Here is a 25,151-nt window from a genome sequence, read left to right on the forward strand (position 1 = left end):
TCTCGGCGGTCCGGAGCATCGCTGTGCATGGTGCGCGCGACAAGTCGCCCGCGGCGGTGTCCTCAGAGTGGCTGTGGCCGGGCTGGGCTTGGGGACGCGAGGAGCACACGCGTGTTTTCGCCCGGTGCTCCATGGCCTCTTCCTACACGAGAGGGCGCTCGTTGCCTTCCGATGAGGCAAGAGGAGAGTGTTTCGGCGGCTTGGCCCCACGCACGCCTTGGCCGTGCTAGTTCCCGCTTGCGGACGAGCATCCCTGGACAGGCAGCTCCTCTCCTCCAAGGCCGCTCCTCGGCTGAGGATGGGAACCGGGAGCAACTCCGACCCCGGAGGTTTTCAACCACACGCAAAAAGCTGTAGGGACGGGTGTAAGTGCGGGAAAACACACCGCCACCTCCGACTGACGAAAAGAGAGGCTGCTAATTGATCTTTCCCTTAAGATGCTGTTGATGCGCTCATCCTCCAAGGGCACCGCAGGTGCTTTCCCCCCCTCCTCACCCTGCCCCGGCGGTCCCCCAGAGCCATCCCCCCCTTCCCAGCCGGGCGCGAGGGGCCCCAGCCCTCCTTCCTGGAAGCAAGAGCGGTTTCAGATGGAAATGCGATACGGGAGCGGATGGTGCCCTTTGCCAGCCAGCATTAAAAATGCATGTGCAAAGATGGGCTCTTCCAAATAAGTCCAGGACGGGTGAATTCCTGCCTCCTCCGAGGCCGCTGGCAAGCACCCAGGCTCCCTGCCCTCCCCAGCCGGCAGCCAGCCTTCCCCCCTCGCAGGCCGAGGGGCACCGGGGGCCCCTGGGCCTGGGCTCTGCACCCCGGGGGGGGGGGGGACCCAAGCTGGGGTGCCCCGGCGTGGGGGGCAGCAGGGCATCTCGGTGGGGAGGGCTGTGGGGCGAGATGTGGGGTGCTCGGGCAGGGCGCCCCGGAAGGAAGGGATGCGGGGATGGGCATGGGGTGCGCCGGGAGGGAGGGAGGGATGGATGGAGAGCGGGATGGAGAGCGCCCCGAGGGGGAGAGATGCAGGGCGGGATGCGGGGTGCCCCGAAAGGGAGGCATGAGGGTGCCGCAGTGAGGAGGGGTGGGGTGAAGGGTGCCCGGGGGGGCCGGGGGGGGGGCGGCGCTGGGGCGCAGGGACGGGCCGGCTCCACGTGGCTCATTAGCAGAAGGCAATTTAATATTTATGAAGCGCTCTCGTTTGAATCCCAAGTCTTCGGCTCCAGTTACAGGGAGCTGCGTCACCCCGCGATCACATGGTAATTGTTGCTATTTCCAGGCTCGCTGCCTCGCGGAGTGGCACAAAAGCTTTCCCCTCTTTTTTTTTTGCTTTTTTTTTTTGCTTTTTGTCCCCCCCCCCACCTTCTCTCTCCTTTTCCTCCGCCTTTCTTTTTTTCCTCCGCTTTAATCTCCTTTCGGGCCGGGCGCGGAGGATGGGGCTGCCGCCTTGACCCGGGGCGGGCCGGACCCGTGTCCCCCCCGCCCCCCGGCCGCACACGCCGCCTCCCCGGCTCGCTCGGGGCGCGGAGCTGGTGGCTGCGGCGGCTCCAGCTCGGCTCCTCGATGAAAGCTCCGCACCCGGCAGCGGCTCCGCACTAGCTCTGCTGCGCGCAGCGGGACGGCGGAGCAGCCCCGGGGGGCGGGGGGGGGGCGGGACGCCCCCCAAAATGAGCGAGCTGGAAGGCGACTTCGCCAAGCTGCTGCTGCTCAAGGAGGAGCGCATCAAGGAGCTGGAGCGGCGCTTGGGCGAGAAGGACGAGGAGATCCAGGAGCTGCGGCGGCGGCTGCACAAATGCCAGTCGGTGCTGCCGGCGCCCAGCCCGCACATGGGGCCCCGCACCACGCGGGCGCAGGGCATCTCCGCCGAGCCGCAGACCTACCGCTCCTTCCACGACCTCCGCCAGGCTTTCCGCAAGTTCGCCAAGGCCGAGAGGTAGGGCCGGGCGCGGCTCCCCCCCCCCCCTTTTCCTCCAGCAGCAGCAAAAAAAAAAAAAAAAAAAAAACCCCTTCCCAAAGTTTGTCCCGGCGTGGGGGGATGCGGCGGCGCCGGGACGCGGTTCCCCCCGCTCCCCGCCCCGCTCCGACCGCCGGGGAAGGACCGTCGACCGGCCCCGGAGGCAGAGGAAGCGCATTAGGGGCTTTTAGCCCCCCCCGGCTATCGCATAACCCATTTAGGGCTGCCCGCCCCCCCCTCGCTGCTGCGCTGCAGCCCGGCTGCCCGCGGTGCCCGGGGCAGAGCGGCGGGGGGGGGCACGGCGACCCGCTCCGCTCCGGCCCGGCGGAAAGTTTGCAGCCGGCCCGGGAAGTTGGTTTTCATCTGCCTTAAGAGCGATCCTCAGCTCGGCTGCTCTTCTCTCTTTTGCAGCGCATCCCTGGGGTCAGCGCTGCTCCGGGCCCCCCTTGCAGGGCGGGTGCTGCCGGCACCGCTCTCCCCCCAAAACCACCCCCAGCACCGCTTCCCTGACCCCATCCATCCAAAACCCTCCAAAAAAACTAAGACCGCCGCTCCTCCACCCCTTTATCCCGGTGCGTTGCCTTGCGATACCCGGTGTCGAGCAAGCGGCACCCACGGAGATAATTTTGGGGGCACGTAACTATCGGCGGGATCCCGGGCGCGCTGCGGAAGCCGAGGATCTGGGCCCTTTGGGGCGGTTCGAGCGTGCGACTGTCTCGTCTGAGTATATTCTGGGAAAGCTGGAAAGCGGCGCTGCTCCGTTTCCGTGGGGATTTCCTAGGGCGACGGGAAAGTTGCTGTCTGCGCGCAGCGCTCGGGGCGAGTTCGCTGCAGCTGCAGCTTGGGGAAGTAAATGTCAGGCTTGTTTCAAGGGTAGCTGCGACTCTGGCACTCGCAGAGCAGGAGATACCCGAAGGTCTGGTTTCTTCTGCGTGTGGTTATTTATTTTGGCAAAAGTCATTCGTCAATAGTCCTGCTTTCACCCGGGTGTGTTTGGGTTTGGATTTGCACCTCTCTCCTGAATCCTCCCCCAAAATACAGCTTGCTGTCGCTCAAGCCGAACGCCCGCTCTTCCCTTGACGGTCGTCCCCCGCCCTTTGAACAAGGCTGTTTCTCCTCTGATGATTAATGAAGAGCTGTTGAGGTCTTTTTTTTTAAATTTTCCTTAATTGCCTGGGTTGATCTGATGAAATAAAGTACCGTCCCCAGCAAGTTGTACGACCGCGGCAGGGCGATCCATCACCCCCCAGCCTCAGTGAAGGCCAAGCATCGCAGCGGGAGAGGGACCTCAGAGCCCACCTTTCCCTGCCAGCACCCTTTCTAAGGCTGCGGTCAGCCCCGTCTTCCCTTGCATCGAAGGGGACCTGCTGTCCGGGAGGGCCAGGTGACAAGGGCAGGAGCGTGGTGTCCCTCGCTCTGCCAGCGGAGCCTTGCGATGGAGCTAGCAGGGACGGTGGCATTGACCTGCAGGGAATGGAGTAACAGGGGTTTGGTGGCCAGCACACGCCGTTTTCGTTTAGGAGGGAATAAACACGCTCGCGGCTGCAGCTAGCTTTATTCCTGGGCTGGCAGCGATGTGCCAGAAAAAGCCGCTTCCCCGCGACGTTGCGTAGGGAGAGGGACTTCCGTCGCTCGTTCCTGCAGCAGATGCGTTTGATGTTTTGGAGGAACTCCTGTACCTTGATACTACAGGGCGAGCTCACGTCTGGTTTAGCGTTTGCCATCGCCCTTTCGTCTCTTCGTTGCTTCCCGCTTCTTCCCCACGTTGCTTGCGCCTGTCCTGGATGGTTCCCATCACGCGGAGTGCTTCCAGTCTGGGGAAAAACCCCTCAGCGGGGCCTGTTTCCCTCCCCGATGGCCCTCCGGGCTGGCGCCTAATTCCCTGCCCGTATCCCTACTCTGCCCGTGATGCATCCCGCGTAGTTTATCCCTGGTTAACCCATAACCGTATGGTTTCCCGCAGCCTTTCCCGTACCTTGGCCGGGCTCTTGGCAGCCCTGCCGATGGCAACCAAGCCGATTTTGGATTGCTCCGAGTTTTTCATTAAGGTCCGTTTAATCCCGCTCCTGCCTCGTTACGTTACAGCCGGCTCCCGTCTCGCGGAGGGAGCTTTAATCGGGTCGTCTCCCGAAGAGCCTCATGCCTGTGCTTTGGCAACAGATAACGTTGTCTAAACTGTTTATCCTGCAGGTCCGTGAGTGGTTCGGGAAGCGCAAAACATCCCTCTTCCCCAAACCCCAGGGACAACTTGCGTGTCGTAGAAACCCAGCATGATATTTCGGCCCGTTCAGTGCACTGCTTTCAAATTGGGGCCAATGGAAACCTTTTCATCTAGGTATGCGGGTCTGGATCAGACTTTAAATGTGTTTTTTCCCCCTCTGAAGATATATTTACAATTATCTGCAGTGCGTTTAATTCTATTTAGAGCCAGCTTGACTGCAACATACACTAACACATGTAAAACTCTCGGGAAGTCGACACTAATGAACGACACCATAGAAACTCAGAAAGTAGCTAAATCCCAGCTGAAGGCAGAAGCAGAAAACACAGTTTGTCTCTACGTTTTATCTAGCAAAATGTTGTGCGTATTGTAACCTGTGTCTGGAACAGGTACCAGGGTTGGAGTCCTAAAGGCCTGCTAAGGTGTGAAGAAAGCGCCATAAAAACAGAAAGATATGGAAAGACACGTTACCTTTCATCTGCAAGCGTGTTTTTATTCAGTTATCTTTTCGGAGAACTTAATTTTAGCAGAAGAAAGGAAAGCACGTAGATGTAGATGGCCACAGACCTACAGCAAATCCCCTATAAATCAAAGCCTTTCCAAAGAGTCAGGACACCGCGACTTCATACAGTGCCAAATGGGCGTGCGTATTTCTCGAAAAACAGTTTTTTTCCTTGTTGTTTTGCTAATATTTTACTGTCAGCGTTGAGGAAAATTGCACCCCCGACGATTCTTCCGTTTGCATTTGCTCCGCGAGTTTTCGTGCGCTCGCCTCGGAGCCCGATCAGCGTTTCAGACCGTTGGTGGGTTCGATGCCGGCGGATGCCACCTCTCGCGGCTGGTTATCACAGTCTGCGAAAGCAAAACAAGTTGAGTGGCTGTTGTTTTTCCCGAGCGCGGTAACAGCCACGCGCGCGGGGACTAGACGACAGCGTGATCTCGGCGCTTTGCTAACGCCGCCGGAAGCGTTTCCTAGTAGAGGCAGTCCTGGTTGCTAAGCAAAACCTTTGCCACCGTGCAAGCACGGCAAATGATAAATGGTGCAAAAAGTAGATGACGAGGTGCACTCAAAGCCGGGACTAACAGCCGGATAAATACCGCGGGGATTTGCAAAACTGCCTAATTCCCGCAGCGAGGTGCTGCTGGAAACCCGAGGGGTGCTAATCTACGCTTTGCGGTGTCTAAACACAGTTTGCGCCGCGCGGATGAGCAGCGTGTGCGATAATCCCCAGCATCTAGGTCGGCCTCTGGGTAAATTCCCCAAAATACGTTATTTAACTCAGAAACGCGGTATCTAATTCCAGCTTAATGCGGCTCATTGGAGTTGACAAGCGTTATTCTAACTGACGTAGCACTACGTTACTTTGGAAACTGTTAAGTACCTTGAAATAATCAATAATACATATACAAAAATGTATTAATGTGCTGGAGCCACAACTAAAAGTAAGTTGCGGCTGTATAAGCTGCTTTGTGTGTGCAATTATATCCTTAACTTTGCAAATTTCTCTTGGACAGCCTTGTCGATGCATTTTTTCGGCATCACTTTCTAGCTACGGCAGGGCTATAGGTCCAGAGTTAGCGTCTTCTGAGGCAGAAGTGATGTTTTCCCACCGCGTTCCCCGTAACTTGTCGTTATTTGATGCGCCAGCTGACCCCATCCTCAACTTTTTGAAGGGTTTTCCCCTCTTTCCCGTTGTTTCGGAAAGCCTTTGCCACAAGATGGCAGTGGGGTCTAACTAACGGGAGGTTTTGGGGTGTATTTTGGTTTCGGCTTCGCAGTCCTTTTCCCGTGTCCGTATCGATGTTGGCCTTAAGGAATATCCGGCGTGAATCCCTAATTTTCCCACCTTCTGCCTCGTCTAACGTGTCCCCGTGCAGGCGGGGAGCGCGTGGCCGAAAGTCGCCCGTCGCCGTCGGGTCCACGACCCCTTAACCCGGAGGGGACCAATCTGCCACCGACTCCTCGCGTCCCCTGTGCTTTGCTCTGCCTCCCACGAGCTGCCCAAAAAAGAGCCTTTTCCCTCTGCGGGAAGGCTGGATACGGCCCTGCTGGAGTTTCCGGCCCCCCCCGCCGCCCGGCCCCCTTCGGCGAGGCTTTCTGGGAAGTCGGCTCCCGCCGGGGTGGCTGAGTTGCGTTAATTTAGACATGAGCTCATCCTCTGCCGGCCTCCGAAGGATTATCGATCCTGCCTTCAGCCGCCGGGCAGCTAAATAAATAAATAAAACGGAGCCAGCAGCTCCACTGGGCTGTACCTGTGGTTACGAGCCCTCGAGGCCTCCGGAAGCCAGAGAATTAGCATTTTTTCTTATCTTTGAATATCGGGGACAAGCGAGCAACATGCTGTAAGAGGCAAAAAGCGACACTTCTGTGTTGCTTATGTTAAAGAGAGCCTTTAATGAAAGGATCGTGTGGGACCGCAGGTCACTTAGTACTTGCTAGAGCAGAGCAGTTATGCCTTAAATAGTAAGTATGTTTTTTTTCTTTTTTTTTTCTTTTTTTTTTGCCTGATGGCAAGATCACATGAGAATTTACAAAATTCATCTCAGTCTCCCAAATTAATATTGCTCAGACTGGCCCAGATCTTAGGCAGAAATAGGGAGAGAGCAGGAAAATTTTCCATTACCAGCGCAGCAGCAGGTCACCAGACGTATGGAACCGGTGCGGGTTTAATCTTTAAATTGTCCTAAAAAATGTCTCTGTTCGCTCGTTTGGGACTGATCCGCTACCATCCGCTTCCAGTGCGCTGTCACAGCACATTCCTTGGATGCTTCCTTCCTGGATGATCGACACCTAAAGATCATCAGGATTCCTTCAGATTCCTTCATATCAGTGTATTTAGGAAGATTTAAAAGCTAAGTTTAATTGCTGTTGCTTAGTTAGTGCCCTCAGCATGTTGCTGTCCCAAAGAGGGGAGAAAACGTGAGGGAAGAAAATTTCAGCCCAACATCGTTTAATTTGCAAATCTCACAGAAACCAGTGTAAAGGGAATGATTGAAATTGGAGTCTGATTATTCGCTTGGCTAATCCTTTAGCTGATTATCTGAGCAGAGTAACTTAGTCCGTTGCTTAAAAAAGCTAAGGATAAGTCCTACGGTTAAGTCAAGTTTGGAGACAAGGGGGTTGTTGCATGCCGTGCCAAGAGAGATGGCAGGGGGTCATCGGGTCCCTCGAGAAGCCCGAGGTCGGCAAAACAAGCAGAAGGGTTTTAGAGAAAGAGAGAAGCTAAGGTTTATCGTTAATCAATTGAAACCATTTCCCTTCGTTTAATTTTTAATGGGCTGAAGCTACTGCTCCCCTTCCCGGGCATTGCTCTTCCGAGGCTCGCTGCGAAGACCCAGGGGGACGAGCAAGCGGCGAAAGTGGGAAGTCCTGTTCCCAAAAGAGGACGTGGGGTGGTATCTATCTGCTGCAAGGCGCGAGCCGTGGGACCAAGCCCGTCTCCAGCATCCTTTTCCACCTTTATTGCTTGTTTTCCGCTCGGTGGCGATGCCGGGGTTTTCATTCTGCACGTTTTTAATGAAGCCTCGAATACTCGGCTTTACTATTTATTGCAGTCGGTTGGCAGCTCGCGTGTCGACGCCGCGCTTTGCAGGGGCTGGCTCCGTGGGGAAGCGGGGCGACGGGAAGAGAGCCTGCTGCCAGGCCCCTGCTTGCACCGAGCCGTTCCCGATAGCGTCATCTCAAATTCCTTATTCCGACTATTTTTAAACGACTCGAGCCATAAGGCTTTCGCTGCCTCCCTGGAGGGCTCAGCCACGGCCAAACAGACTTACTGAGGGTGAGGGATTACAGTGCCCTGCACCTTCTGCCTGGGGAGAGCTTGCCCGGTTGCCTTATGAATCCCTGAAACTGTGATTACACATAAACTTTAAAACTAGAGCTGTGCTGCTGGGCGATGTTATGATAAACTGCTTCTCTCTCTCAAATCTTCGATGTGAACTCATTTAAAAAAACAGAAAAGGGAGACGGTATCTAGCAAATGCGGTGCATTATTTTTCCACAGTAGCTTTTGGATATCACAAAAGTTCACTTGAAGTCTGGAGAAGAAGAAAAAGGCCGTGCGTCTCGCTTGCGGTTGCATTTTTAAAAGCAGTGCATAGATTTAGGCTTATATGGTATTGTAAACTACTCAGCCACAGTAGATTTTTTTTGGCCCATTTCTAGTCACAGTGAGTGTCATTTTTGTTAGAACTTTAGACTTTATCACAAAGGTAATTGTATAGCAAAAATCCTCAGGGCAATAAAGTGTCTCAAAGTAAAATGAGATTGAAAGGACTCAAATAACACGGTGCGTGCCTCTTTGCAGTTTTACTAATGAGAAACTTTGGAAAAAAGCCTTCCCAAGATATTCATTCGGTTGCCCGTGGAGTTGGTGCAGGTCCTGGAAAATATCTAACGTAGCTTGGCAAGTGACTTCTTAAAGAGCTTTACCCTCCATTGTGACCTCCTGGCTGGAAAAGATGAGGACTGCTTCACCCTTTTTTACAGGGTTTTTCAACATTTTGCTTGTGGGTGTTCCTTAAGCATAGTTGTTCCATTAGTAATAAAACCATGCAGTCACAAGTGAAGTATGTGCGTGTAGAGGAGATGCTAAAAAAGACGGTGGAATGAAGGCCGAGCTCAAGATAGCGCGTGTTTTAGCAGAAGCGGGGATGTTTCGGACCTCACTGTTGGCCCGCTGGGATTCGCAAGCCCAAACGGTGATGCTTGTGTTTTGGATCACGTTAACGTTTGGTGGGTAGCCCTGGCAAACTGTGCGGAGCACCATCGGAGACGGGGAGCCACCTCTCCTGTAGTGCTACCAGACGTCTCTGCGGTGTCTGACACCGTGCTTTGCCTCAGGTCTTGAAAGGAGGAAAGAAGAGGTGGTGGTCACATACCTGAGAAGGAGAATTTCTGAGTCAGCGCCCAAATCTGTCCAGCCGATGGCCACAAGTTGTGGACTCTTCGTCCTCAGGGACACGGCCTGGAGCAACCTGCTGGAGCTGCAACGTTGGCCGTGCTGTGAGGTGGAGTCGGACTGGAGACCCTCCAACCTAATCTTCCCGGGCTTTCTGAGATGCCTGCAGCTTGGTGCTCCCAGGTGATGAGCTTCCAGAAGGCAAACGTGCCAGGAAGGTGGTTGTGGTTGTTAGAGGCAGCCCAGAGCTCCTGGCAGCTGGTGGTGAGAGGGTTGACCAAAGCCGTGGGAGCTGGGGAGAGCAGACATGCCTTGCAGCAAAGGAACGGTCCGGCGCTCAGTACAGGCTTGAGTGGCTTCCTGGGAGCCTCTAATCAGGACCAGGTTTGCTGTCCCCCAATACCCTCCGCTGTAGTGTCTCCACTCGATTAAATTTTGATCACTGGGTGATATGTGCCTGCGTTCACGAGGTCTTCTTAGCTACTGAATTGCTGCTTCCTCTCTTCTCAGGATGGGTTTGAATAAATTACACAAAACTTGTGCTGCGGGAAAGTGTTTCCCTGTAGCACAAATGAACTGATTTAAACAGGGTCGGGCTGAGTAAAAACATTCATTTGAATCCATGTCTTCTCGCTTGTTAAAACTAGCCGCATAATAAAGATGCCCGCTGGGTTTTTTGGGGCATTTCACAATGCAACCTAATGCAGTCAGATCCACTATAATGGGCTAGGTATAACTTTTCGTTTGGTTTAAATGTCGGTTAGAACAAGAAGTTAGGTATAGTCTTAAAATTCAGCTGATGTCTGTCTTTAAAGACGACGTGCCTTGAAGGGCACACCAGAACAGCTAGGTCTGTGTTGCATTTCCCTTCCCAGGAGATGCTGTTGTATCTCTGAAAGAGTGAGGAGTGTTATGTACTGTCATATATATTGGAGCAGGGCTGTCTCTTCTCTTTAGGACTCAGAAACCCTTATAAATCTCGCAGGGTGAATATACAAAGTGGAGCTTTAACGGAGATTTGTTATCAGTAGCATCTACTGGTACAACACCATATCTAAGCGTTCCTGACCCGGAGTGCTGTATGATTTGAGCTAGAGTAGCTACAAAATAAGAGCTGAAGGTGTAACTAAGCTTAATTATAAAGAAAGGCTTACCGCCTGTTTAATTTTATAAACAAATTAATTTTACATTGCCTTCCTTTAGCATTTGCTTTCTTCATGCATTTGGGGTTTTAAGATTTATTGGCACATATATAAAAACATATGCCTGCAAGGTCCTCACAGCAGCAAATTAAGTGCAAGTCGGTCATGCGACTGTAAGATTCAAACAGCATAAATTGTTTTGTCCCTTAATTGCTTAATGGGCACTCACATGCATTTATTTCAATTATTTTGGCAAGGCGCATGGGTGTCTTCTAAAAAGACCACTGAGCTGAGGGAGGTGCTTAAGGATGAAAACTAGGGGTTTAATTACCTGTCCAGACACATTAGGAGAAAACAAAATACTGGTATGTGAGGCCCAGAAAGTAAATGCACAGGTGGGAAACAGTTTGAGGGTGTCAGTGTCTTAATAGTTTGTTTTTCTGATATATGGTTTGCAGTAATGAGGTACAGTAAAAGGCTGTGATTGAATCTGGAGAGAGCAAAAGGATGGGAATTTTGTGTTTTTGCTCGTGTTTTGCTCTTGGTTTGAAGTTCCTATAAAATCCTCCAAGATAAAAGTCACTGCCAGTATTTTCCATGACAAATCAGTGGATAATTTCCACTGTAAAAATTCTGTCGAGTTGTTTCTAATGGCAGATTTGGTTCTGAAACTTGTAATTCTACTTTCTATTCGTGTGTATACATATGATGTTTTCCCCATTTAATTTCTTCGAACTTTTTAATGCTTTGCATACCGAGGATCGGCACAAGATTTGACTCTGTCTTACTTACCCTGCAGCACAGGAAAAGCGGGAAGTATAATTGGAAATAATTTATTGAGCAGGAGATATTTTGTGATCCCAAACACTCTAAAACTGGCTTAAAGTGCGTGCAGAATTTTGACTGTATGGTAGCTATCTTAGAACAGGTGCGATTACTAAGCTAAAATGCAATTATAACAACTGGAATCGATGGGTGTAGCAGCAAGTTGAGCCTTCAGAAATACATCCTGAAGAATGGTTTCCAGCTTGGCTATTTTTAATGGTTTGAAGAAGTGCTCAGAAATAAGTATAGTGCAGAGAAAGATAAGAGATTTTTATGGTGCTTCAAATAAAGCTGGAAGGGGAGTTGCTAGACTGTGTGTTACTTAAGAATATGTCTATTAAAAGAAAAAAAAAGCTAGTAGGAGTAAACATGTCAAACATGGCTTTGGGAGGTACTTTGGGGCGATTCGAGAAACGTGTGCTGTTGGTTTCAAAACATACTGATTGCTATTGCAGGCACTCTTGCAAGTCGAAAGAAAATAAATCTACGTGCTGGGAGAAATACTGTGGAAATACAGTGAGTGTGAAGCGCAGACAGATTAGATTTTGGAGTAATTTGGAAAGATGGCTCTGCGAAAAACTGAAGGAGCAAACAGCTCTAGAAATGTGAGAGGCTTGGATGGCTAACTCTGTTTTATAAGGTTACTCTGCTATTATTAGCGGGCAGTTTTGTCCTCTGTCTACAGGAACACGTCCAGAAGTTCAGAGTTCGTCATCACACCTTTAATAACAAAAATACGCGGTATTTGGGAAGCGGCTCCCAGCTGGGGTGGGATCGTTCCTCCAGGAACAACCAGAATGAAGCACGGGCTGCAGCGCGCCAGGGAGATTTTTTTTGGTAAAATAGCTGGAAAGTAGCTTTAGTCTGGCAGACGCGTGAGACAACTTTGGCAAAAACAAGGCTGTGTCTCCAAGCGTACTCGGAGGCATTTTTGCTTTTCATCTCCCAGCATTTATCACTGGAGGGCAGTGGTGTCTGAGAAGATGACTGGAAGGAGAAAACCATAGATAAGTAACACGGCACAGCTCCTGTGAGGCTAATTCGGCATATGCTCGAGACATTGAGCATGTCGTGGAAAGCTGTAGTTGGAGCCACGAGGATTTTATTACTTAAAGGTGTTTCATTGCCTGGTGTTACCTTAAAGTCACGTCTCGTAATTGGGTGCTGTTGGGTATGACGTTCCTGTCTTTGCTGCTGCACCGCGCAACACCGTGCTGACTGCGTCGCTGATGCCCGTTTTTCGGAAAATAAGAAAAATGAGGTGTTAAATGCTTGTAACTTGGGTGGAAGGCAATAAGCGCAGGAGAGCGGGATGAGCCAGCCTTGATGAACCTTTGTGAAGATCGACCATGCCGGAAGAGCAGCACGCTATGCTTCAGCATCCAGAAATGTGCTGCCCACAGGACGACTCCAGCCCACACCCATTTGATGTGTCTTCTGATGCAGCCCTGAAGCTGCTGAGCTCTCTGAGGTTGCCCCATCCCAGGCTCAGCTCTCACTTCCCGTCTTGTTGAAGGGTGTTTTGAGATCGGACTTTGGTCAGACACCGTCATTAGGCCTGAATTCGTCCCACTAGACCTCCTCTTCCTTGTCAGTGCTGGGGGTAGTGTCTGTACCTTGCCATTTTGCATGGCTGATGAATGCTTGAAGAGCGAAGAGGAGCCTGGAGCTCCTGCTGCTGCAGAAGCCCTTGGGACCGCAAGGAAAGCGGAGGGAGCACAGCAGAACCGAGTCAAGGCCTGCTCAGGGCAGGCCTACTTGATCCGGACCAGTCCGTGCCTGGCATGTTGGCTGGACCAGTGGCCACCTGAGCATTAAGAAAGCAGAGATGCCCAGAACATTCCTCCTCAAGAACTCAGTCTTTGCATGCAAAATCTGGGCTTGCTCACTGCAGTCGAGGGAGAAGGTGCTGATTTGCGTAATTCAGCCACAAGCGTTCAACGTGGACCATACTTAGGGGCTTCCTCTGTTGAAGGTGTCGAAAGTGTCCCAACGTATCAGCTGGTGCTGGGACGCTTTGCTTGGGAGCGGGCTTTTTAAATCTTCCAGTGCAGGTGAAATACATTGGGCTAACCCCAGGCAGATCCTTCAGAGACGAATGGCACTAACGTCTTCTTTCCCCTTGTGGCATCGCTTGAGGGAGAAGGGAGAGGAGAGCGGAAATCTCTTGCTGCACAGCTCTGGCCTGGTTTCTGTTGTCTCCCAGAGCGACGTTTTTTCCCCCCCTTCTTTCTGCAGCTCCTTTTCTGTTCTGCTCAGATGAAGCTGCTCCCCAAAGAGTTACTCGATCACAGGGTCTATAAATAGACGGCCGCTCTGCCAATGTCAAAAAAATAAAAAGGACTGACAAGGTGGATAAAGCGTAATATTTACATGCCGCTGCAGTAGCCACCTTTGCCATTTTTAGATGAGCACTGGAGGGCACGGAGAAGACTAACAGTGGTTTCTCCATAGGCTACAGAAGCCTAAATCTGTTTCACCTTCGGCGGGTCCTCGGCAAACACGCGGAGCGGATGGATTACGTGGCTGACGCCGTTGGCTTCAACACTCGCTGCTTTTGCTGCTTACTGCTACCGTCACGGGCCGGTGCGCTGTGCCCGTATAAATCCCGAGGCGATGGGAGAGATAACGTCTTCACCCTTGACTGTGATTCGGAAGATCATATACAGGTTTCTGCTCTTCAGAGCCTTTTTTTTTAATATAGAAAACAGAATTAGATCCAAGTAGAGCGTCACAGTTCAACTTTCTCAATAACAGGCTGAGATTTCGACAGCTGAGCGTGCTGAACGCGATACACCGCGCGCCTGTGTTTTGGGGGGTGTGGTGTGCTGTGTATTATTCAGTCCCTGGTTCAAAAAATAATGAGCTATTTAATGAATCAGAGCTGAAATCTATCTCTTATTTGGATACGCAGAAAACTCAACCCCCTTGCTCTGTTACTTACCCAAGTGAAATCCATGGATACCAGGGAATCATGACATCTTAAAGAGATTTTCTATGAAGACGGCTAGCCAAAAAATGGGCACTTGAAAGCATGCAAATGGCAATATTTTTTCCTTTTTTCCTTTTTTTTAAATTTGATCTTTTATTAAGAATGTAGCAGTCATCCCAGAATTATCAGAAGATGATGTTAAATTTTCTTCAAAAAACGAACGCTTTACTGTTTGTCAAATACCAAACTCCTTTGTAAGGACAAGGAGAAATCTTGGACTTTAGTTTCCTGTAAAGATAATACTGGGCTTCTCTTAACTAGAGAAGCACATCATATACCCACAGGTTTCTAACATGCTTGTCTGAAGTTAGATTCCTTCCAAGTGGCCAGAACTCACCTGTTGAGCAATAGCAGATCTTTCCTTTACTAAAGTGTTTGAGAGGGTTTGAAATAAGGGTTTGAAAGTAGGCAAAAAACAAGCTTTATGCCTTTGAGGTATGTTATATTTACTTAAGCAGATGTGATTTATATGAAGATTTCCACCACAACAAGGAACAGAATGTAAGATGTTGTAGTTTTGGAGAAACTGCCCTTAAAGCTGTTCACAGTTTCTTGTTCCATTTTGCTGCGTCTCCTTTTAGACCATTGAATTTAGCCTGGTGATCTGCAAAAATTCAGATAAATGCAATAGTCTTTTGAAGAAAAGCCACTAGGTCAGAAAAAAAAATTGTGCTTTTGAAAACATAGCGTTTTACCTGAGATCTCTTTACTTACTAACACACGTGTTATTCCTGTCGTCTGGAAATTAGTAGCTCATACTGGCAGATACGGCACTCTCATGCATGCATCATACTTGCCAAAAAATGAAAGAAATGAATTCAGAATAGAGTTGTGTTTACTGTATAGCAAAACTGTATAGCAAAACTCTCCTGAGCTGGCTGCTTTTGTACAGTTACTCTAAAATATGTATGTTTGCTCATTTCCTTGGCATCTAAGGACTGAAAAACCCTTAGATCTTCAACTGTGTGGTCCAAAATCTACCCAGCGTGTGGCCCTGCGGACCAAACCAGGTTCTCCAGGTCCATAAAAAGGTGCCATGAATCCAACGGGTGCAGAGACAGAGCCAGCCAGCTTGGGCAAAGGAAAACCAGCACTAGTGATGAATCGCAGCAGCAATACATATAGGTAATGGAAGAGAATAGTGAATAAATAAACGTATGATGATTGGATTCATTATGGCAAGTGTCAATAACGGTAGGTACTGGCAGTGGCTGGCTGATGACTTGTTACTTCTAGTAAATGGGAAAGCATCAGATTATTAAAACCTAATGCGGTAGTGTGAAGAAAAGAATTGAAACAAGAATGAAGCACAGATTGTAAATAAGGACAAAAAAGACCGTTCTCTGCTGCGACACAGTAAAACAAAATGTACATTTCAGGCAAAATCTGAATCTCAGTTTTACTTGCAGATATGAAAAATGCCTGGGGATGTGGCACTCAGATGCAGCCTGGAGTTGGACGGGTATTTGGCTGGGGGAATAATCAGGACTGTGGTTTAGACTTACCATTGGCACACAGTTTTGCAGGTTGTTCTGATGGGATTTCAGCCTAAACGAGGGAAAAAAGTTCCCAAGATTGGCTTTTACAGGGAGATTTTTTGACAGCCCTCTGTAGAGCATCCCCATGTGTAAGAGTGCTTTTTATCAGTAGGTTTGAAGTGAACCTCTTTAGACCCATTTTACAGATGAGGAACATGAATAACGTACCCGTAGTAGTGTATTGGCTGGTAGCAGAGTCAGGAAGAGACCTGAGGTTGCTCAGTCTGAGCCTCGTGCTCAACCTTTTTATGGATGTAAGTGGGAATGGGTGCGTCCAAAGCAGATCAGCAACACAAAGCTGACTCTAGTGCTGCTCCGGTTTTGGGAACGTTCATCAAAACCATGAAGAAAGGAAAGGAAAATGTTATCCTGCCTCTGAAAAACGATGGGGCAGCTGCACCGTGAGCAACTGCCTGCGGTCTGGTTTCTTCCCCTCGCAAACTGAGAATTTCCTGGCTGCTAAGAAACCACTTACAGGAATAAGACAGTACTATCGTTTTATCACCACGGGCAGGGGTGTATACACCAAGGCGAGTGTTGATTGATTTTTCATGCCCCATTAAGAAATCCGTCTCAAGATAAAGGGTGAAATCTATATCTTTTTCCTTTTACTGCATAATACGTGGCTGGTGCATTAACATAAGGTTTGGGCAGTAAAGCTCTGCCTGCCAGTAGCATATTGCTTGCTTTGATCTGCAGTTTCATTATTGGATGCCTGGCTGAGGTAAAGGACTGGATTTTCTTTCTGGAAACGCAGAACGGGATAATTGCTTTTCCTTGCAGAAGCTTTTAGGTTTTGCAGATGCTCATGCGCTTTGCATCTTCTGTAGGACTCACTTCTCCATATAACTCTGCTCTGGTGGAGGAGAAGAAGAGCTATTCGGTGCAATATTTATCATCCGCTCGATGCAAACAGCTTTTCCAGCACATACGTGCAGTGCACCCGATCTCCTACAGAAACAAAACTATGGGTTTGGGGGCAGCAGAGGAAAAAACACGTGGGAAAGGAAAGTGGAAATGGTGTCAGAGGTCAGCTGAAGTACAGTTTTACAGTGGTTTTGGTGTCTGATTTGATCTCTTCTGATTCCGTGCAGTACAATCTGTCATGAAGGATTGGTGTTTAATAATTTAGTGCTGTCCTGGAGAAGCAAGTAAACTTTTCAGGTGATGACTGGAAAGGGTAGAATTGAACATGCAATGCTGTTTTAGAAAGAGCTGCAGAGGAAATAGCAAAATCTGACCTTTTAATCTTTTTGGATTTGCTAGTATTTTTGAAGCAAGGTACAGCAGCCAACATGTGAAAGTCAAAGCATGGAAGATAATCAGCTCATTGAAGAGACTGTATTTGTTTCTGAGAGCAACTCCTTTAGGAACATAAAAAGTAGTGTAAAATACTGGGTTTTGTGCTTTTGCCATATGTGCTTGATGTGCCACATGTATTTTTGGGAAGAAATCTGATGACATGGGCGCATGCTCCTTCAGCACACTGTAGTGTTGTGACTTGCCCAACTATGACCTGTATTAGCAATGAAATAACTGCATAAAATTTTCATGGATTTCCTAGTGTGATCTTTTATGGCTGATACATGCAGGCCTTCATTTCGTGCCTCTTATTGCATTGAGATGATTAAAACACGCCTCAGAAGAAAAGCAACTCAACCAGGCTAAGTGGCATCCTGTCAAGGTCATCACCTGGCCATCTGGGTGCATCTTAGCCCCTCAACATGACATCGAGGGGTGCTACTGCCCTTGGGCTCCCTACCAAGACCTTTTTCTCTGGGGTGACATTGAATTTAAAGGTATGAAGGGCCAGGAGCATAGGACCCCTGATCAAAGTGAAGTTTGCGTCTACTGTGCAGTAAATCAAGACCAGTTTCATGTAATAATCTAGATGGTTAAAGCGAGAATTGATTTCAAACAGCATCCAGGAGATGTTCAGTTATTTCTGTCTATCCTACCCGGCTCCTTCTGCTGTTTCTCAGTATGAGCTCTCGTACCTTTTAACTGTGTTGACCTAAAACGTGCCATTACTACTCTGATACAAGAGAATAGGTAATTTCCACCCTCCCTTGTGTCTTGACTTCTGTATCGTGGAGGCTTGGACTGATTTGTTTTCCTTCTCTTTCATTCTGTTGCTTCTCATTAAGCAGGTTAAAAATTAACTCTCTGCAAGAAGTTTGAAATAAAATCTAAATAAAGTGTGAAAATGGCAAAAAAAAAAAAAATCCATGACCATATTAGTTACTGTCCGTTTTAGTTACATCATTAATCTCCTCAGCTAGTGTTTCTCTGATTGCTTCTTCCCAAGCAAGCATGTGCAGCAGTCAATTTTAGCTGCCTTTTTTTTTTTTTCCCCCCCCCCACAATGAATTTTCTTCTGACCCCATCCTGGGGCTGTGATTCATTAGGAACTGGAAGCAGCAGTATTTGCGTGGGCGTTGGATTTACTCGTCATGCAATCATTTTCACATTGTGAGGCATAATGGGATGCTGATAGAGTCTGTACGTCTGTATTCAGTGCGAATTCCCGGCATGAAAAGTCTGCGGGGGGGGCTGACAGCATTTGTAAATCCAGTGTGTAACTTTCATTTATAGAAAGCGACTTTACAATTACACTTGTATTCACTTTTGAGCCGTTTTACGGCGCCCAAATGATGTCAGATGGCACAAGAATGAATGAAAATTGCTTTAGTTTTCATAAAGGGATGTGTTAAAAGGCCAGCAAAGCTGGCTGTGATCATCAAGACTGATTTGGAGGAGATGGGCTATTAGACTTTTCTGAGGTTTTGTTTTTTACTTCTATATTTATGTCTTTAAAAGAAAAAAAAAAAGCCTTCGAGCATGGTTTTAAAATTGCTAGTGATTGAGAAAGCACCGCGATCCCTTGTAAAATGTTTAAAAGATTAATTGCTCTAATTGCTCTGCCTTAAATGCTTGTTCCACGTTTCAAGCCTGAAATGGTCAAACTTCACTGTCCTGCTATTAAATCCTTACTGCCTTGTTTGCTGGATTAGCTGTCTATTCTCGGGCTTTTCTCGACGGCAGCTCATCACTCTTATCCCTCCCTTTCTTGAGATAAAACCAGTGAGTTCCTGGAATAGAAGACATGCTTAACAAGTTCAAGTTCATAAGTTATATAGCTTGGTGCCGTCTAATTACATTACATCAATGCTAATGCTTTTTCCACCCAGTTTGCAACCTCCTCAACAAAAACTGCTAAGCTGGTTTCACGAGATCTATTTTCCATACAGCCATACAGATTGGCATTCATAATACTGCCGTGATTTCTTTAGCAGTTACATTCAGAATCGCTCATCCCAAAGCATGTCCATGATCGATGTCAAGCTGCCATAACTATCTGTGCTATTCCCTTTACCTTCAAAAAAAAAAATATCTGGGCAACGTTTGCTTTCCCCTGGCCCTCCAAGGTGTTGCTCAGCAGTTCAAAACTCACCGAAAATCAACAGCGGAGAAAACTTAGTGGCTCCCAGGTCCACCTTTTTTGAAAATGTGACATGCCAGTTGTTTGCATTTGCAGGCTTAAAAATGCATAACAGCCCTAGTTGTCATTTAGCATCATTGGTAGTGTGGAACACAAGGTGTTAATGGCTTTGTCCATAACACTGTGGTTCTTCTAAAATACAGAAAAAGCCTAGAAGAATACTTGTCATCATCCCTTCCTACCTGATGTGAGGTCTAGCATGTTTTTCTTCATGTTGCATATGATACCCTGGAGCTAGAAGACTCTCTAGTACTGTCCGGTGATATTTAGTGACGCAGATGCTCTTTTCACGCTGTCGAGACCTCTAGCGCAGAGCAGTGCGATTGCAGTGGTCCATAATAGCATGGCTCTTCTCTTTCTCACCACTGACAGTCTGTAAAGGGCTGATTGCTCTGTTTTGCCATGTTTTATCTGTCCGTAGCACATGTCCCCCTCTGTTTAACCTGTTAAGGGACCGATGCATAAGATCTTTTTTCTCCTGGGTTTCCAGCAACCTGCCAGGTCATGATGTTTTGCCTCCGCAGTCCTTCCTAAGGAAGCTATGACGGTTGAGTTTAACAAGGCAGCTGTGTGAATCTTCCTGCCCGCTTTGGTTAACGGGAGCTCAGGTGGAATTTGTGCAATTCCACAATGCGCAATTCCAGGGTTTCTGTCCAGGGTCTACTCTTGGTGGACAGGAGCTTCTTTTCTCTGCAGCTTGTGGCATCTTGGCTAAGCTGCGCTAAGATTTTGATTTGAGTCTACAGAAGCCCTCCTTTCTTTATTTTAGCTCATATATATATATATATGTGTATATATACATATATATATAAAAGATAGATCTCCTGTTTAGCTCTTTAAACACGTTATTTGCAGTTGCCCCACTGCGAACATAAGGGTTGCTTCTAGCTTGTGTGACTTTTGGTCCTCTCTCCTCTGGTGGTTGCCCTCTTGTGACCGCTTCCTTCTCCCTCCAGCTGCTCACACTAGTAGAAGTTAGTCTTCAGTAACATGGTTTAAGGAAGCAGTCGAGACACCGTTTCAGATTTTGTGATGGAAGAATTTTGTTTGAGTGTCTGTTCCCGTCAGAAGCTGCTTGAGCCTCATACTCCACTGATGAAACTATTGAGGTAATGATTTCACAGTGTGTAAGAAACATTTTCCACTGACATTATCTCGATCTGGCCTTCAGACCCACAAGAAGATAATAGGATAATTATGACCTAATTTCGTGCGCTTAGACGTTGTTTTCATCATAGACAAATGTTCCCGAAAAAGTGAAATGTCATCCTGTTACCGCCTGATCTTTAAAACCTTTGAGAGGTCTCTCATTTTTGCCTTTACAAATATCATTCTCACTTGTGTACATTGCATAAAATAATTGCTCTGTTTATCAGTGTGATGAAGCAGGTCCTGGCACACTAAAATACGTGATGGCTTACTGTTCTTTTGCAAATAAAAATTGGACAGGAGGTTAAACACAGATTTTTCTTTATAAGCATACACCTTGTTTAAGAGAACTGAATTAAAATGCAGGCTTTAAATGAGAAAAGGTGCAGGTTCTTTTGGGGCTTGCGCCTCTGGAATAAGATCAAGTGTGCATGGATGAGTGTGATGGTTGTACCAGCTTGGCAGCACTGATGGATTCGCCTTTCGGGAAGCCCTTATATAGCTACTTATAGACTGGAAGACTTGGAGCTGGTAGCCTTCATGAAGTTATAACACCCCTTCCAGGTTATTGTATAGCCACAATCAACAGAGAAACAGAGCAAAAGTACAAAATTTAGAAATTCCGGTGAACAGTAATAGTATGCGGAAAAGGGATGGTATTATGGATTTTGAGGAAGCTGTTCAGAAATGCATCTCTAGCTCTAAAACTGGCACGACTGAGCTGCAAACAGTGGCTCAGCAGGGATTTTTGCACTCAAACTACAATATGCTCCAGCGTAAGGGTCTGGCTCTGCACCCAAATGAGAAAACTGCAGTTGTGTTTACCTGTGGCACTGCCTGGGGTCAGGAGGGGGACAGAGACAGAGAAGAGCCTTGAATCGGGGCAGAGGGAAGAAAAGGGTCACCATGTGCTTTCCTGGGTATAGAGGGTAATAAGAGTCTGAGCTCTGAAAACCCGAATGACTTGTGGACTGATAGTAAAAGGTCTGGCAAAGGCAGGCTAATCTATTCTGTCTTTTTGCACAGCCAATCTCTGCTAAATTTCTATTGCTTTTAGCTCAGAAGAGCTTGGTAGAATAGTCAGTAGGGCAAGAAAAAAAATGGTTTCGGTACCACTGTGCAGAAGAACCAGTAATGGACTGGGTGTGGACAGAGCTTAAATTTAAATTAGATTGAACCCTGGGACTGGGTAGATGCTTTGCCATCACCTTCCTGGCTACGAAATGTTAAGGGAAGAAAAGGAAAAGAGAGGGAAAAGAGCAGATGCAGTGTATGATATGCAGCAATATGACATGCATAAACAACAGGTATGGAAGTGTATCAGTGTTATCCAGGGTCTCTGGCTGCTGCAAAGGACAAGGGCATCACGTACATCGGGGCTGCCAGGTCAGGCTGTATTCCTAGTGCGGACGCAACACGTCCCGTAAAGGACTGAACACTGCTGTAATGAGCAAGTCCAGTAAAAACCCAGTGACAGGCTCGGATAAGAAGGAATATTCAAGTTACAAATGAAGTCTTGCCTCAGTTTAGTCATAAATCTCACCACTATATTAACTGCATTCCCCAAATGCCATGGGCCTGATTTTCCAGGCTGTGCCCTGGTGCAGTGGTTAGTTATTTCAGTGGGGAGGGAGTTATATTCCTCACATCACATCAGAAGAGCTGAATAACGTCGGAGGCGAGCGCTGTGACTGACACCTCTAGCCGCGCGTGCGTAGCTGGGGGATGGCGATGAGCAGGGACCACCGGCGGTTTTTGGTACCTACCGCCCAAGGCAAGCGGGTGGGAGCATTTTGAAGCACAGACTAAGGTTATCAGGCAGGCCTTGATTACCAGAGATTAAACACACGTGGATTATTTCAGCGTTATCTTCCATAGGACAGCACATATTTCATGATCAAGGTAATGAGAGACCCACGTTTAGCAGCCTTGACTTCAGGTTATAGGTCCCTTGAGATGGGCAATGCGGATCCCGGTGAAGGAGGTGAAATGCAGAGAGCGACTCTTAGCTTAACGCTGGGAAGTGGTTAAAAATGTCAAAAATCTAATGCTTCAGTTGCCGGGGAAAGGAGGGAGGCTGTTTCAGAAGGAAAAGCTCGAGGGCTGCACAGACCCGAAGCTTTCCTGGGCATGAAACATGCTTTCAGATTTGGGTCCCCACCCTCTGCTCTCATAAAAGGAGTCATAGACCAGAAATCTTTAAACACATGGTTTGAATAAGGTAAAGTACATAGCCAGCGGGCCAAGCTATGCCCTAAGGTACATCTGGGTAACCACATTGCCCCCAGAGGAGCTCTACGGATGCAACCAGAGGTAGCAATTGGCCTGGGGGGACCGAGCGAGGATGAAAGGCTGCAGTGTTCAGCCCCTGGTATTTTTAACAGTTAAACTCTGGGGAAGGATTCCTGGGTCAAAGCTGCCAAACCCCCAAAAGCAACTGTTGGGTTGGGAGAAGCGGCTCCTGTGTGCCGGCACACGCAGCCCAGCCATGTGAAATATTTTCCCATCGCCGTCAGGAAGAGCACGGCTCTTCGCAGCGGCTATAAATGGAGGAGACATCTGGATGGCTGCAATGTTCCCGACAGCAGCAGCAGCAAGAAACCCCAAGGTGGAGAGCGAGAGGGAAGATTTATGAACAAATATCTGCTTGGGCAGAAAAGCAGTGGTTGTGTGGGGGCTTTTAAAACACAAACCTACCCAGCTGGAGTGACGGTGGCCACCTCAGAGCTCAGCTACGAAGCACAGGAGAAGGTGGCTGAGGTGGCACCGCAGACAGACCTCTGTCTTCTTGATTCGAAGGCAGAGATGTATGATCTACCACTTTGCTTGGTAGCTTGCTCTCATGGTCATTTGTCCTTCATGTGCAGAATAGGTGCCTTCTTGTTTGAATTTGTCTGTCCTCCGGTTCTGGCTAACTGGTTCTCGTAACACCTTTCTCTGCTACTTCGAAAGTGCCGTTTAATACTGAGCATTTCATCTCCGTGAAGGTGTCTCCATAATATAATGAAGTTTTCTCTTGATCTTTTTTAATAAGCTAAGCAGGTCAGCCCCTTTATGTCTCTGGATAAAGGTATTTTTTCAGGTCTCCTGATATTTGCTTGCCATCTTCTTCAGCACCGTCTTCTTCAGCACCGTCTATAACTGTTCGGCATCCTTTTCCGCAGTGTTAGCATAGCGTAGCGTTGTTGCATGCCCTGTCGCCTAGCTGTGGCCTCTGTTCCTCCTTCCTTAACAGATTTCTGTGAAATTCATGGATTTCATTTCCATGAAAGCAGGCAGGTCAGTGGGAGCCATCAATCCAGGTTGCCTGTGCCATCGGCTGTCACCTTGTCCCTCGTGCCACCGGGCAGTGGTGAGGGACAGTCAGAGCCCGGTGCAAGGGGAGTCCATACAGCGGTGTGTAGACCACCACCAACGCAAAGGAGGAAAGTAGAAAGGCTCTTCATAGCAGGAGGAGATAGGTCTGTCTTGTATGAGACCAGCCACCATCACAGCTATTTTGTGTCCTTGCTAATGCTGACAGCATGGCTTTCCTTGCCCATCCATAACACCACCAGTTGGGCAAAAGAGAAGACCTGCTGCGGTCTCCTTTTGCTCTCTATTTCTGTTTCTCTCTCAGTCCAGAGGACGTTCACCCGAACCCTTCCAAGCACTGAGATTTCTCATCAGCAGCTGGCTCAGGGTAGGGGGGACGAGGTGGGCTAAGAGGGACGAAATATGGCTCACTGTGCTCCTATCAAGGGTTAGACCTAGGTCTAGGTCTGGACCTAGGTCTAGACCAAGGTCAAGACCTAGCAAGGGTTTTAGAGCAAGGTCAGGGCAGGAAAAAAGAGGATAAAGCCTGGGCAGGTGAGAGTCAACATACACACTTGCTTAGATGCTTCTGAAGGCCGTTTTACGGCTAGATGGTCGTTCCCTACTTAAAAAAAAACAGCACTTTGAATACAAGGGTTTTTTGGAGCCACTTTCTGGAAGTGAAAATGATTATGAAGACTTGGGAGGGGTGGACAAACAATATCTGCTGGTTTGCAATCTTGTCCCTTAAAATACATTGACAAGCCAAAAAAGAGAAAGAAGAGGTGCTTAGCAGAGAAATGCATTTTTTTTTTTTTCAATTTCCTTTGAACTCACTAGCATCATCTATAAATCAACCACCGGATGCAGGGAGATTTAATGCATGATTCTTTCTGGTGGCTAAATGCAGCCCTTCCCATTTGCCTTCTGTAATCGCTGGGATAAAGCAGGCATGGCTGTGGAGTTTGCCCTCACGGGGCAGCACTTGGCTTTGTCTGCCAAGTCCGATAACTGGCATTGCCTCCTCGTAATGACTCCTTTAAAAGAAATCTAAAGTATAAATAATTAATACCTGTTAAATAATTCAGGCTGGAAATACACTCCACGATTTTAGCAAGCTGACCATGATAAGATTGAGCAATTATACTAGTTAACCCATAAAACATGCAGCTGGCAGATCTGCAATTAGTTCACATTTTCGGCTGCTTTATGTTTTTAGGAACAAACATGAGCCACACTGGTAGAAACTAAAGCTACAGCTAAAAAAAAAAAAAAAATACGGGTTAAATGATGTGGTTTGAACGCTCAGCAAACAAACTGTATTCAAATTCAATTGGATTTATTTTCAAATGGCAAGCTGGTGCTTTTTCCTTTTGAAAAAAAAAAGAGAAACAGTTTGTTTTTCTTTTTTTAAGCTTTAATCACTGTTCTCTGCAAGAACTTGAAGCTGTTTCAGAAGGCTGTTAGCAGCGCGATGAAGGAAGTTATCCTCTAGATACTCTGTCCTGGTCTCTGCAGATTTCTCCTGGTCTTTCTTCACATGTTGCTGAATAGGTAGTGGGATAGTTTAAAAAAATATATATATTTTTTTAACCTATTAGGATCATGGAAGAAATCTAATAATGATGTACATACTGATGGTCCA

The 25,151-nt window shown here is 48.0% G+C and overlaps 1 protein-coding gene across 2 annotated transcripts in view; it reads left to right on the top strand.

Moving 5' to 3' along the window:
• Positions 1 to 1,135: 1,135 nt before the first annotated feature.
• PRKG1 (protein kinase cGMP-dependent 1) overlaps positions 1,136 to 25,151 on the top strand; it is a 496,774-nt gene continuing 472,758 nt past the window's right edge. Inside the window, exon 1 of one of the 2 annotated variants that reach the window (XM_064513567.1) lies at positions 1,136 to 1,247. Coding sequence is in view for 1 of the 2 variants with exons in the window: in XM_026097420.2 (XP_025953205.1) it covers positions 1,656 to 1,921 (266 nt within the window). In the remaining variant the exon portion in view is untranslated. Of the gene's footprint in view, positions 1,248 to 1,458; positions 1,922 to 25,151 lie in introns of those variants that run through there. The other variant, XM_026097420.2, reaches the window with a different exon arrangement.

Source organism: Dromaius novaehollandiae, chromosome 6, assembly GCF_036370855.1.
Source record: "Dromaius novaehollandiae isolate bDroNov1 chromosome 6, bDroNov1.hap1, whole genome shotgun sequence".
NCBI lineage: Eukaryota > Metazoa > Chordata > Aves > Casuariiformes > Dromaiidae > Dromaius > Dromaius novaehollandiae.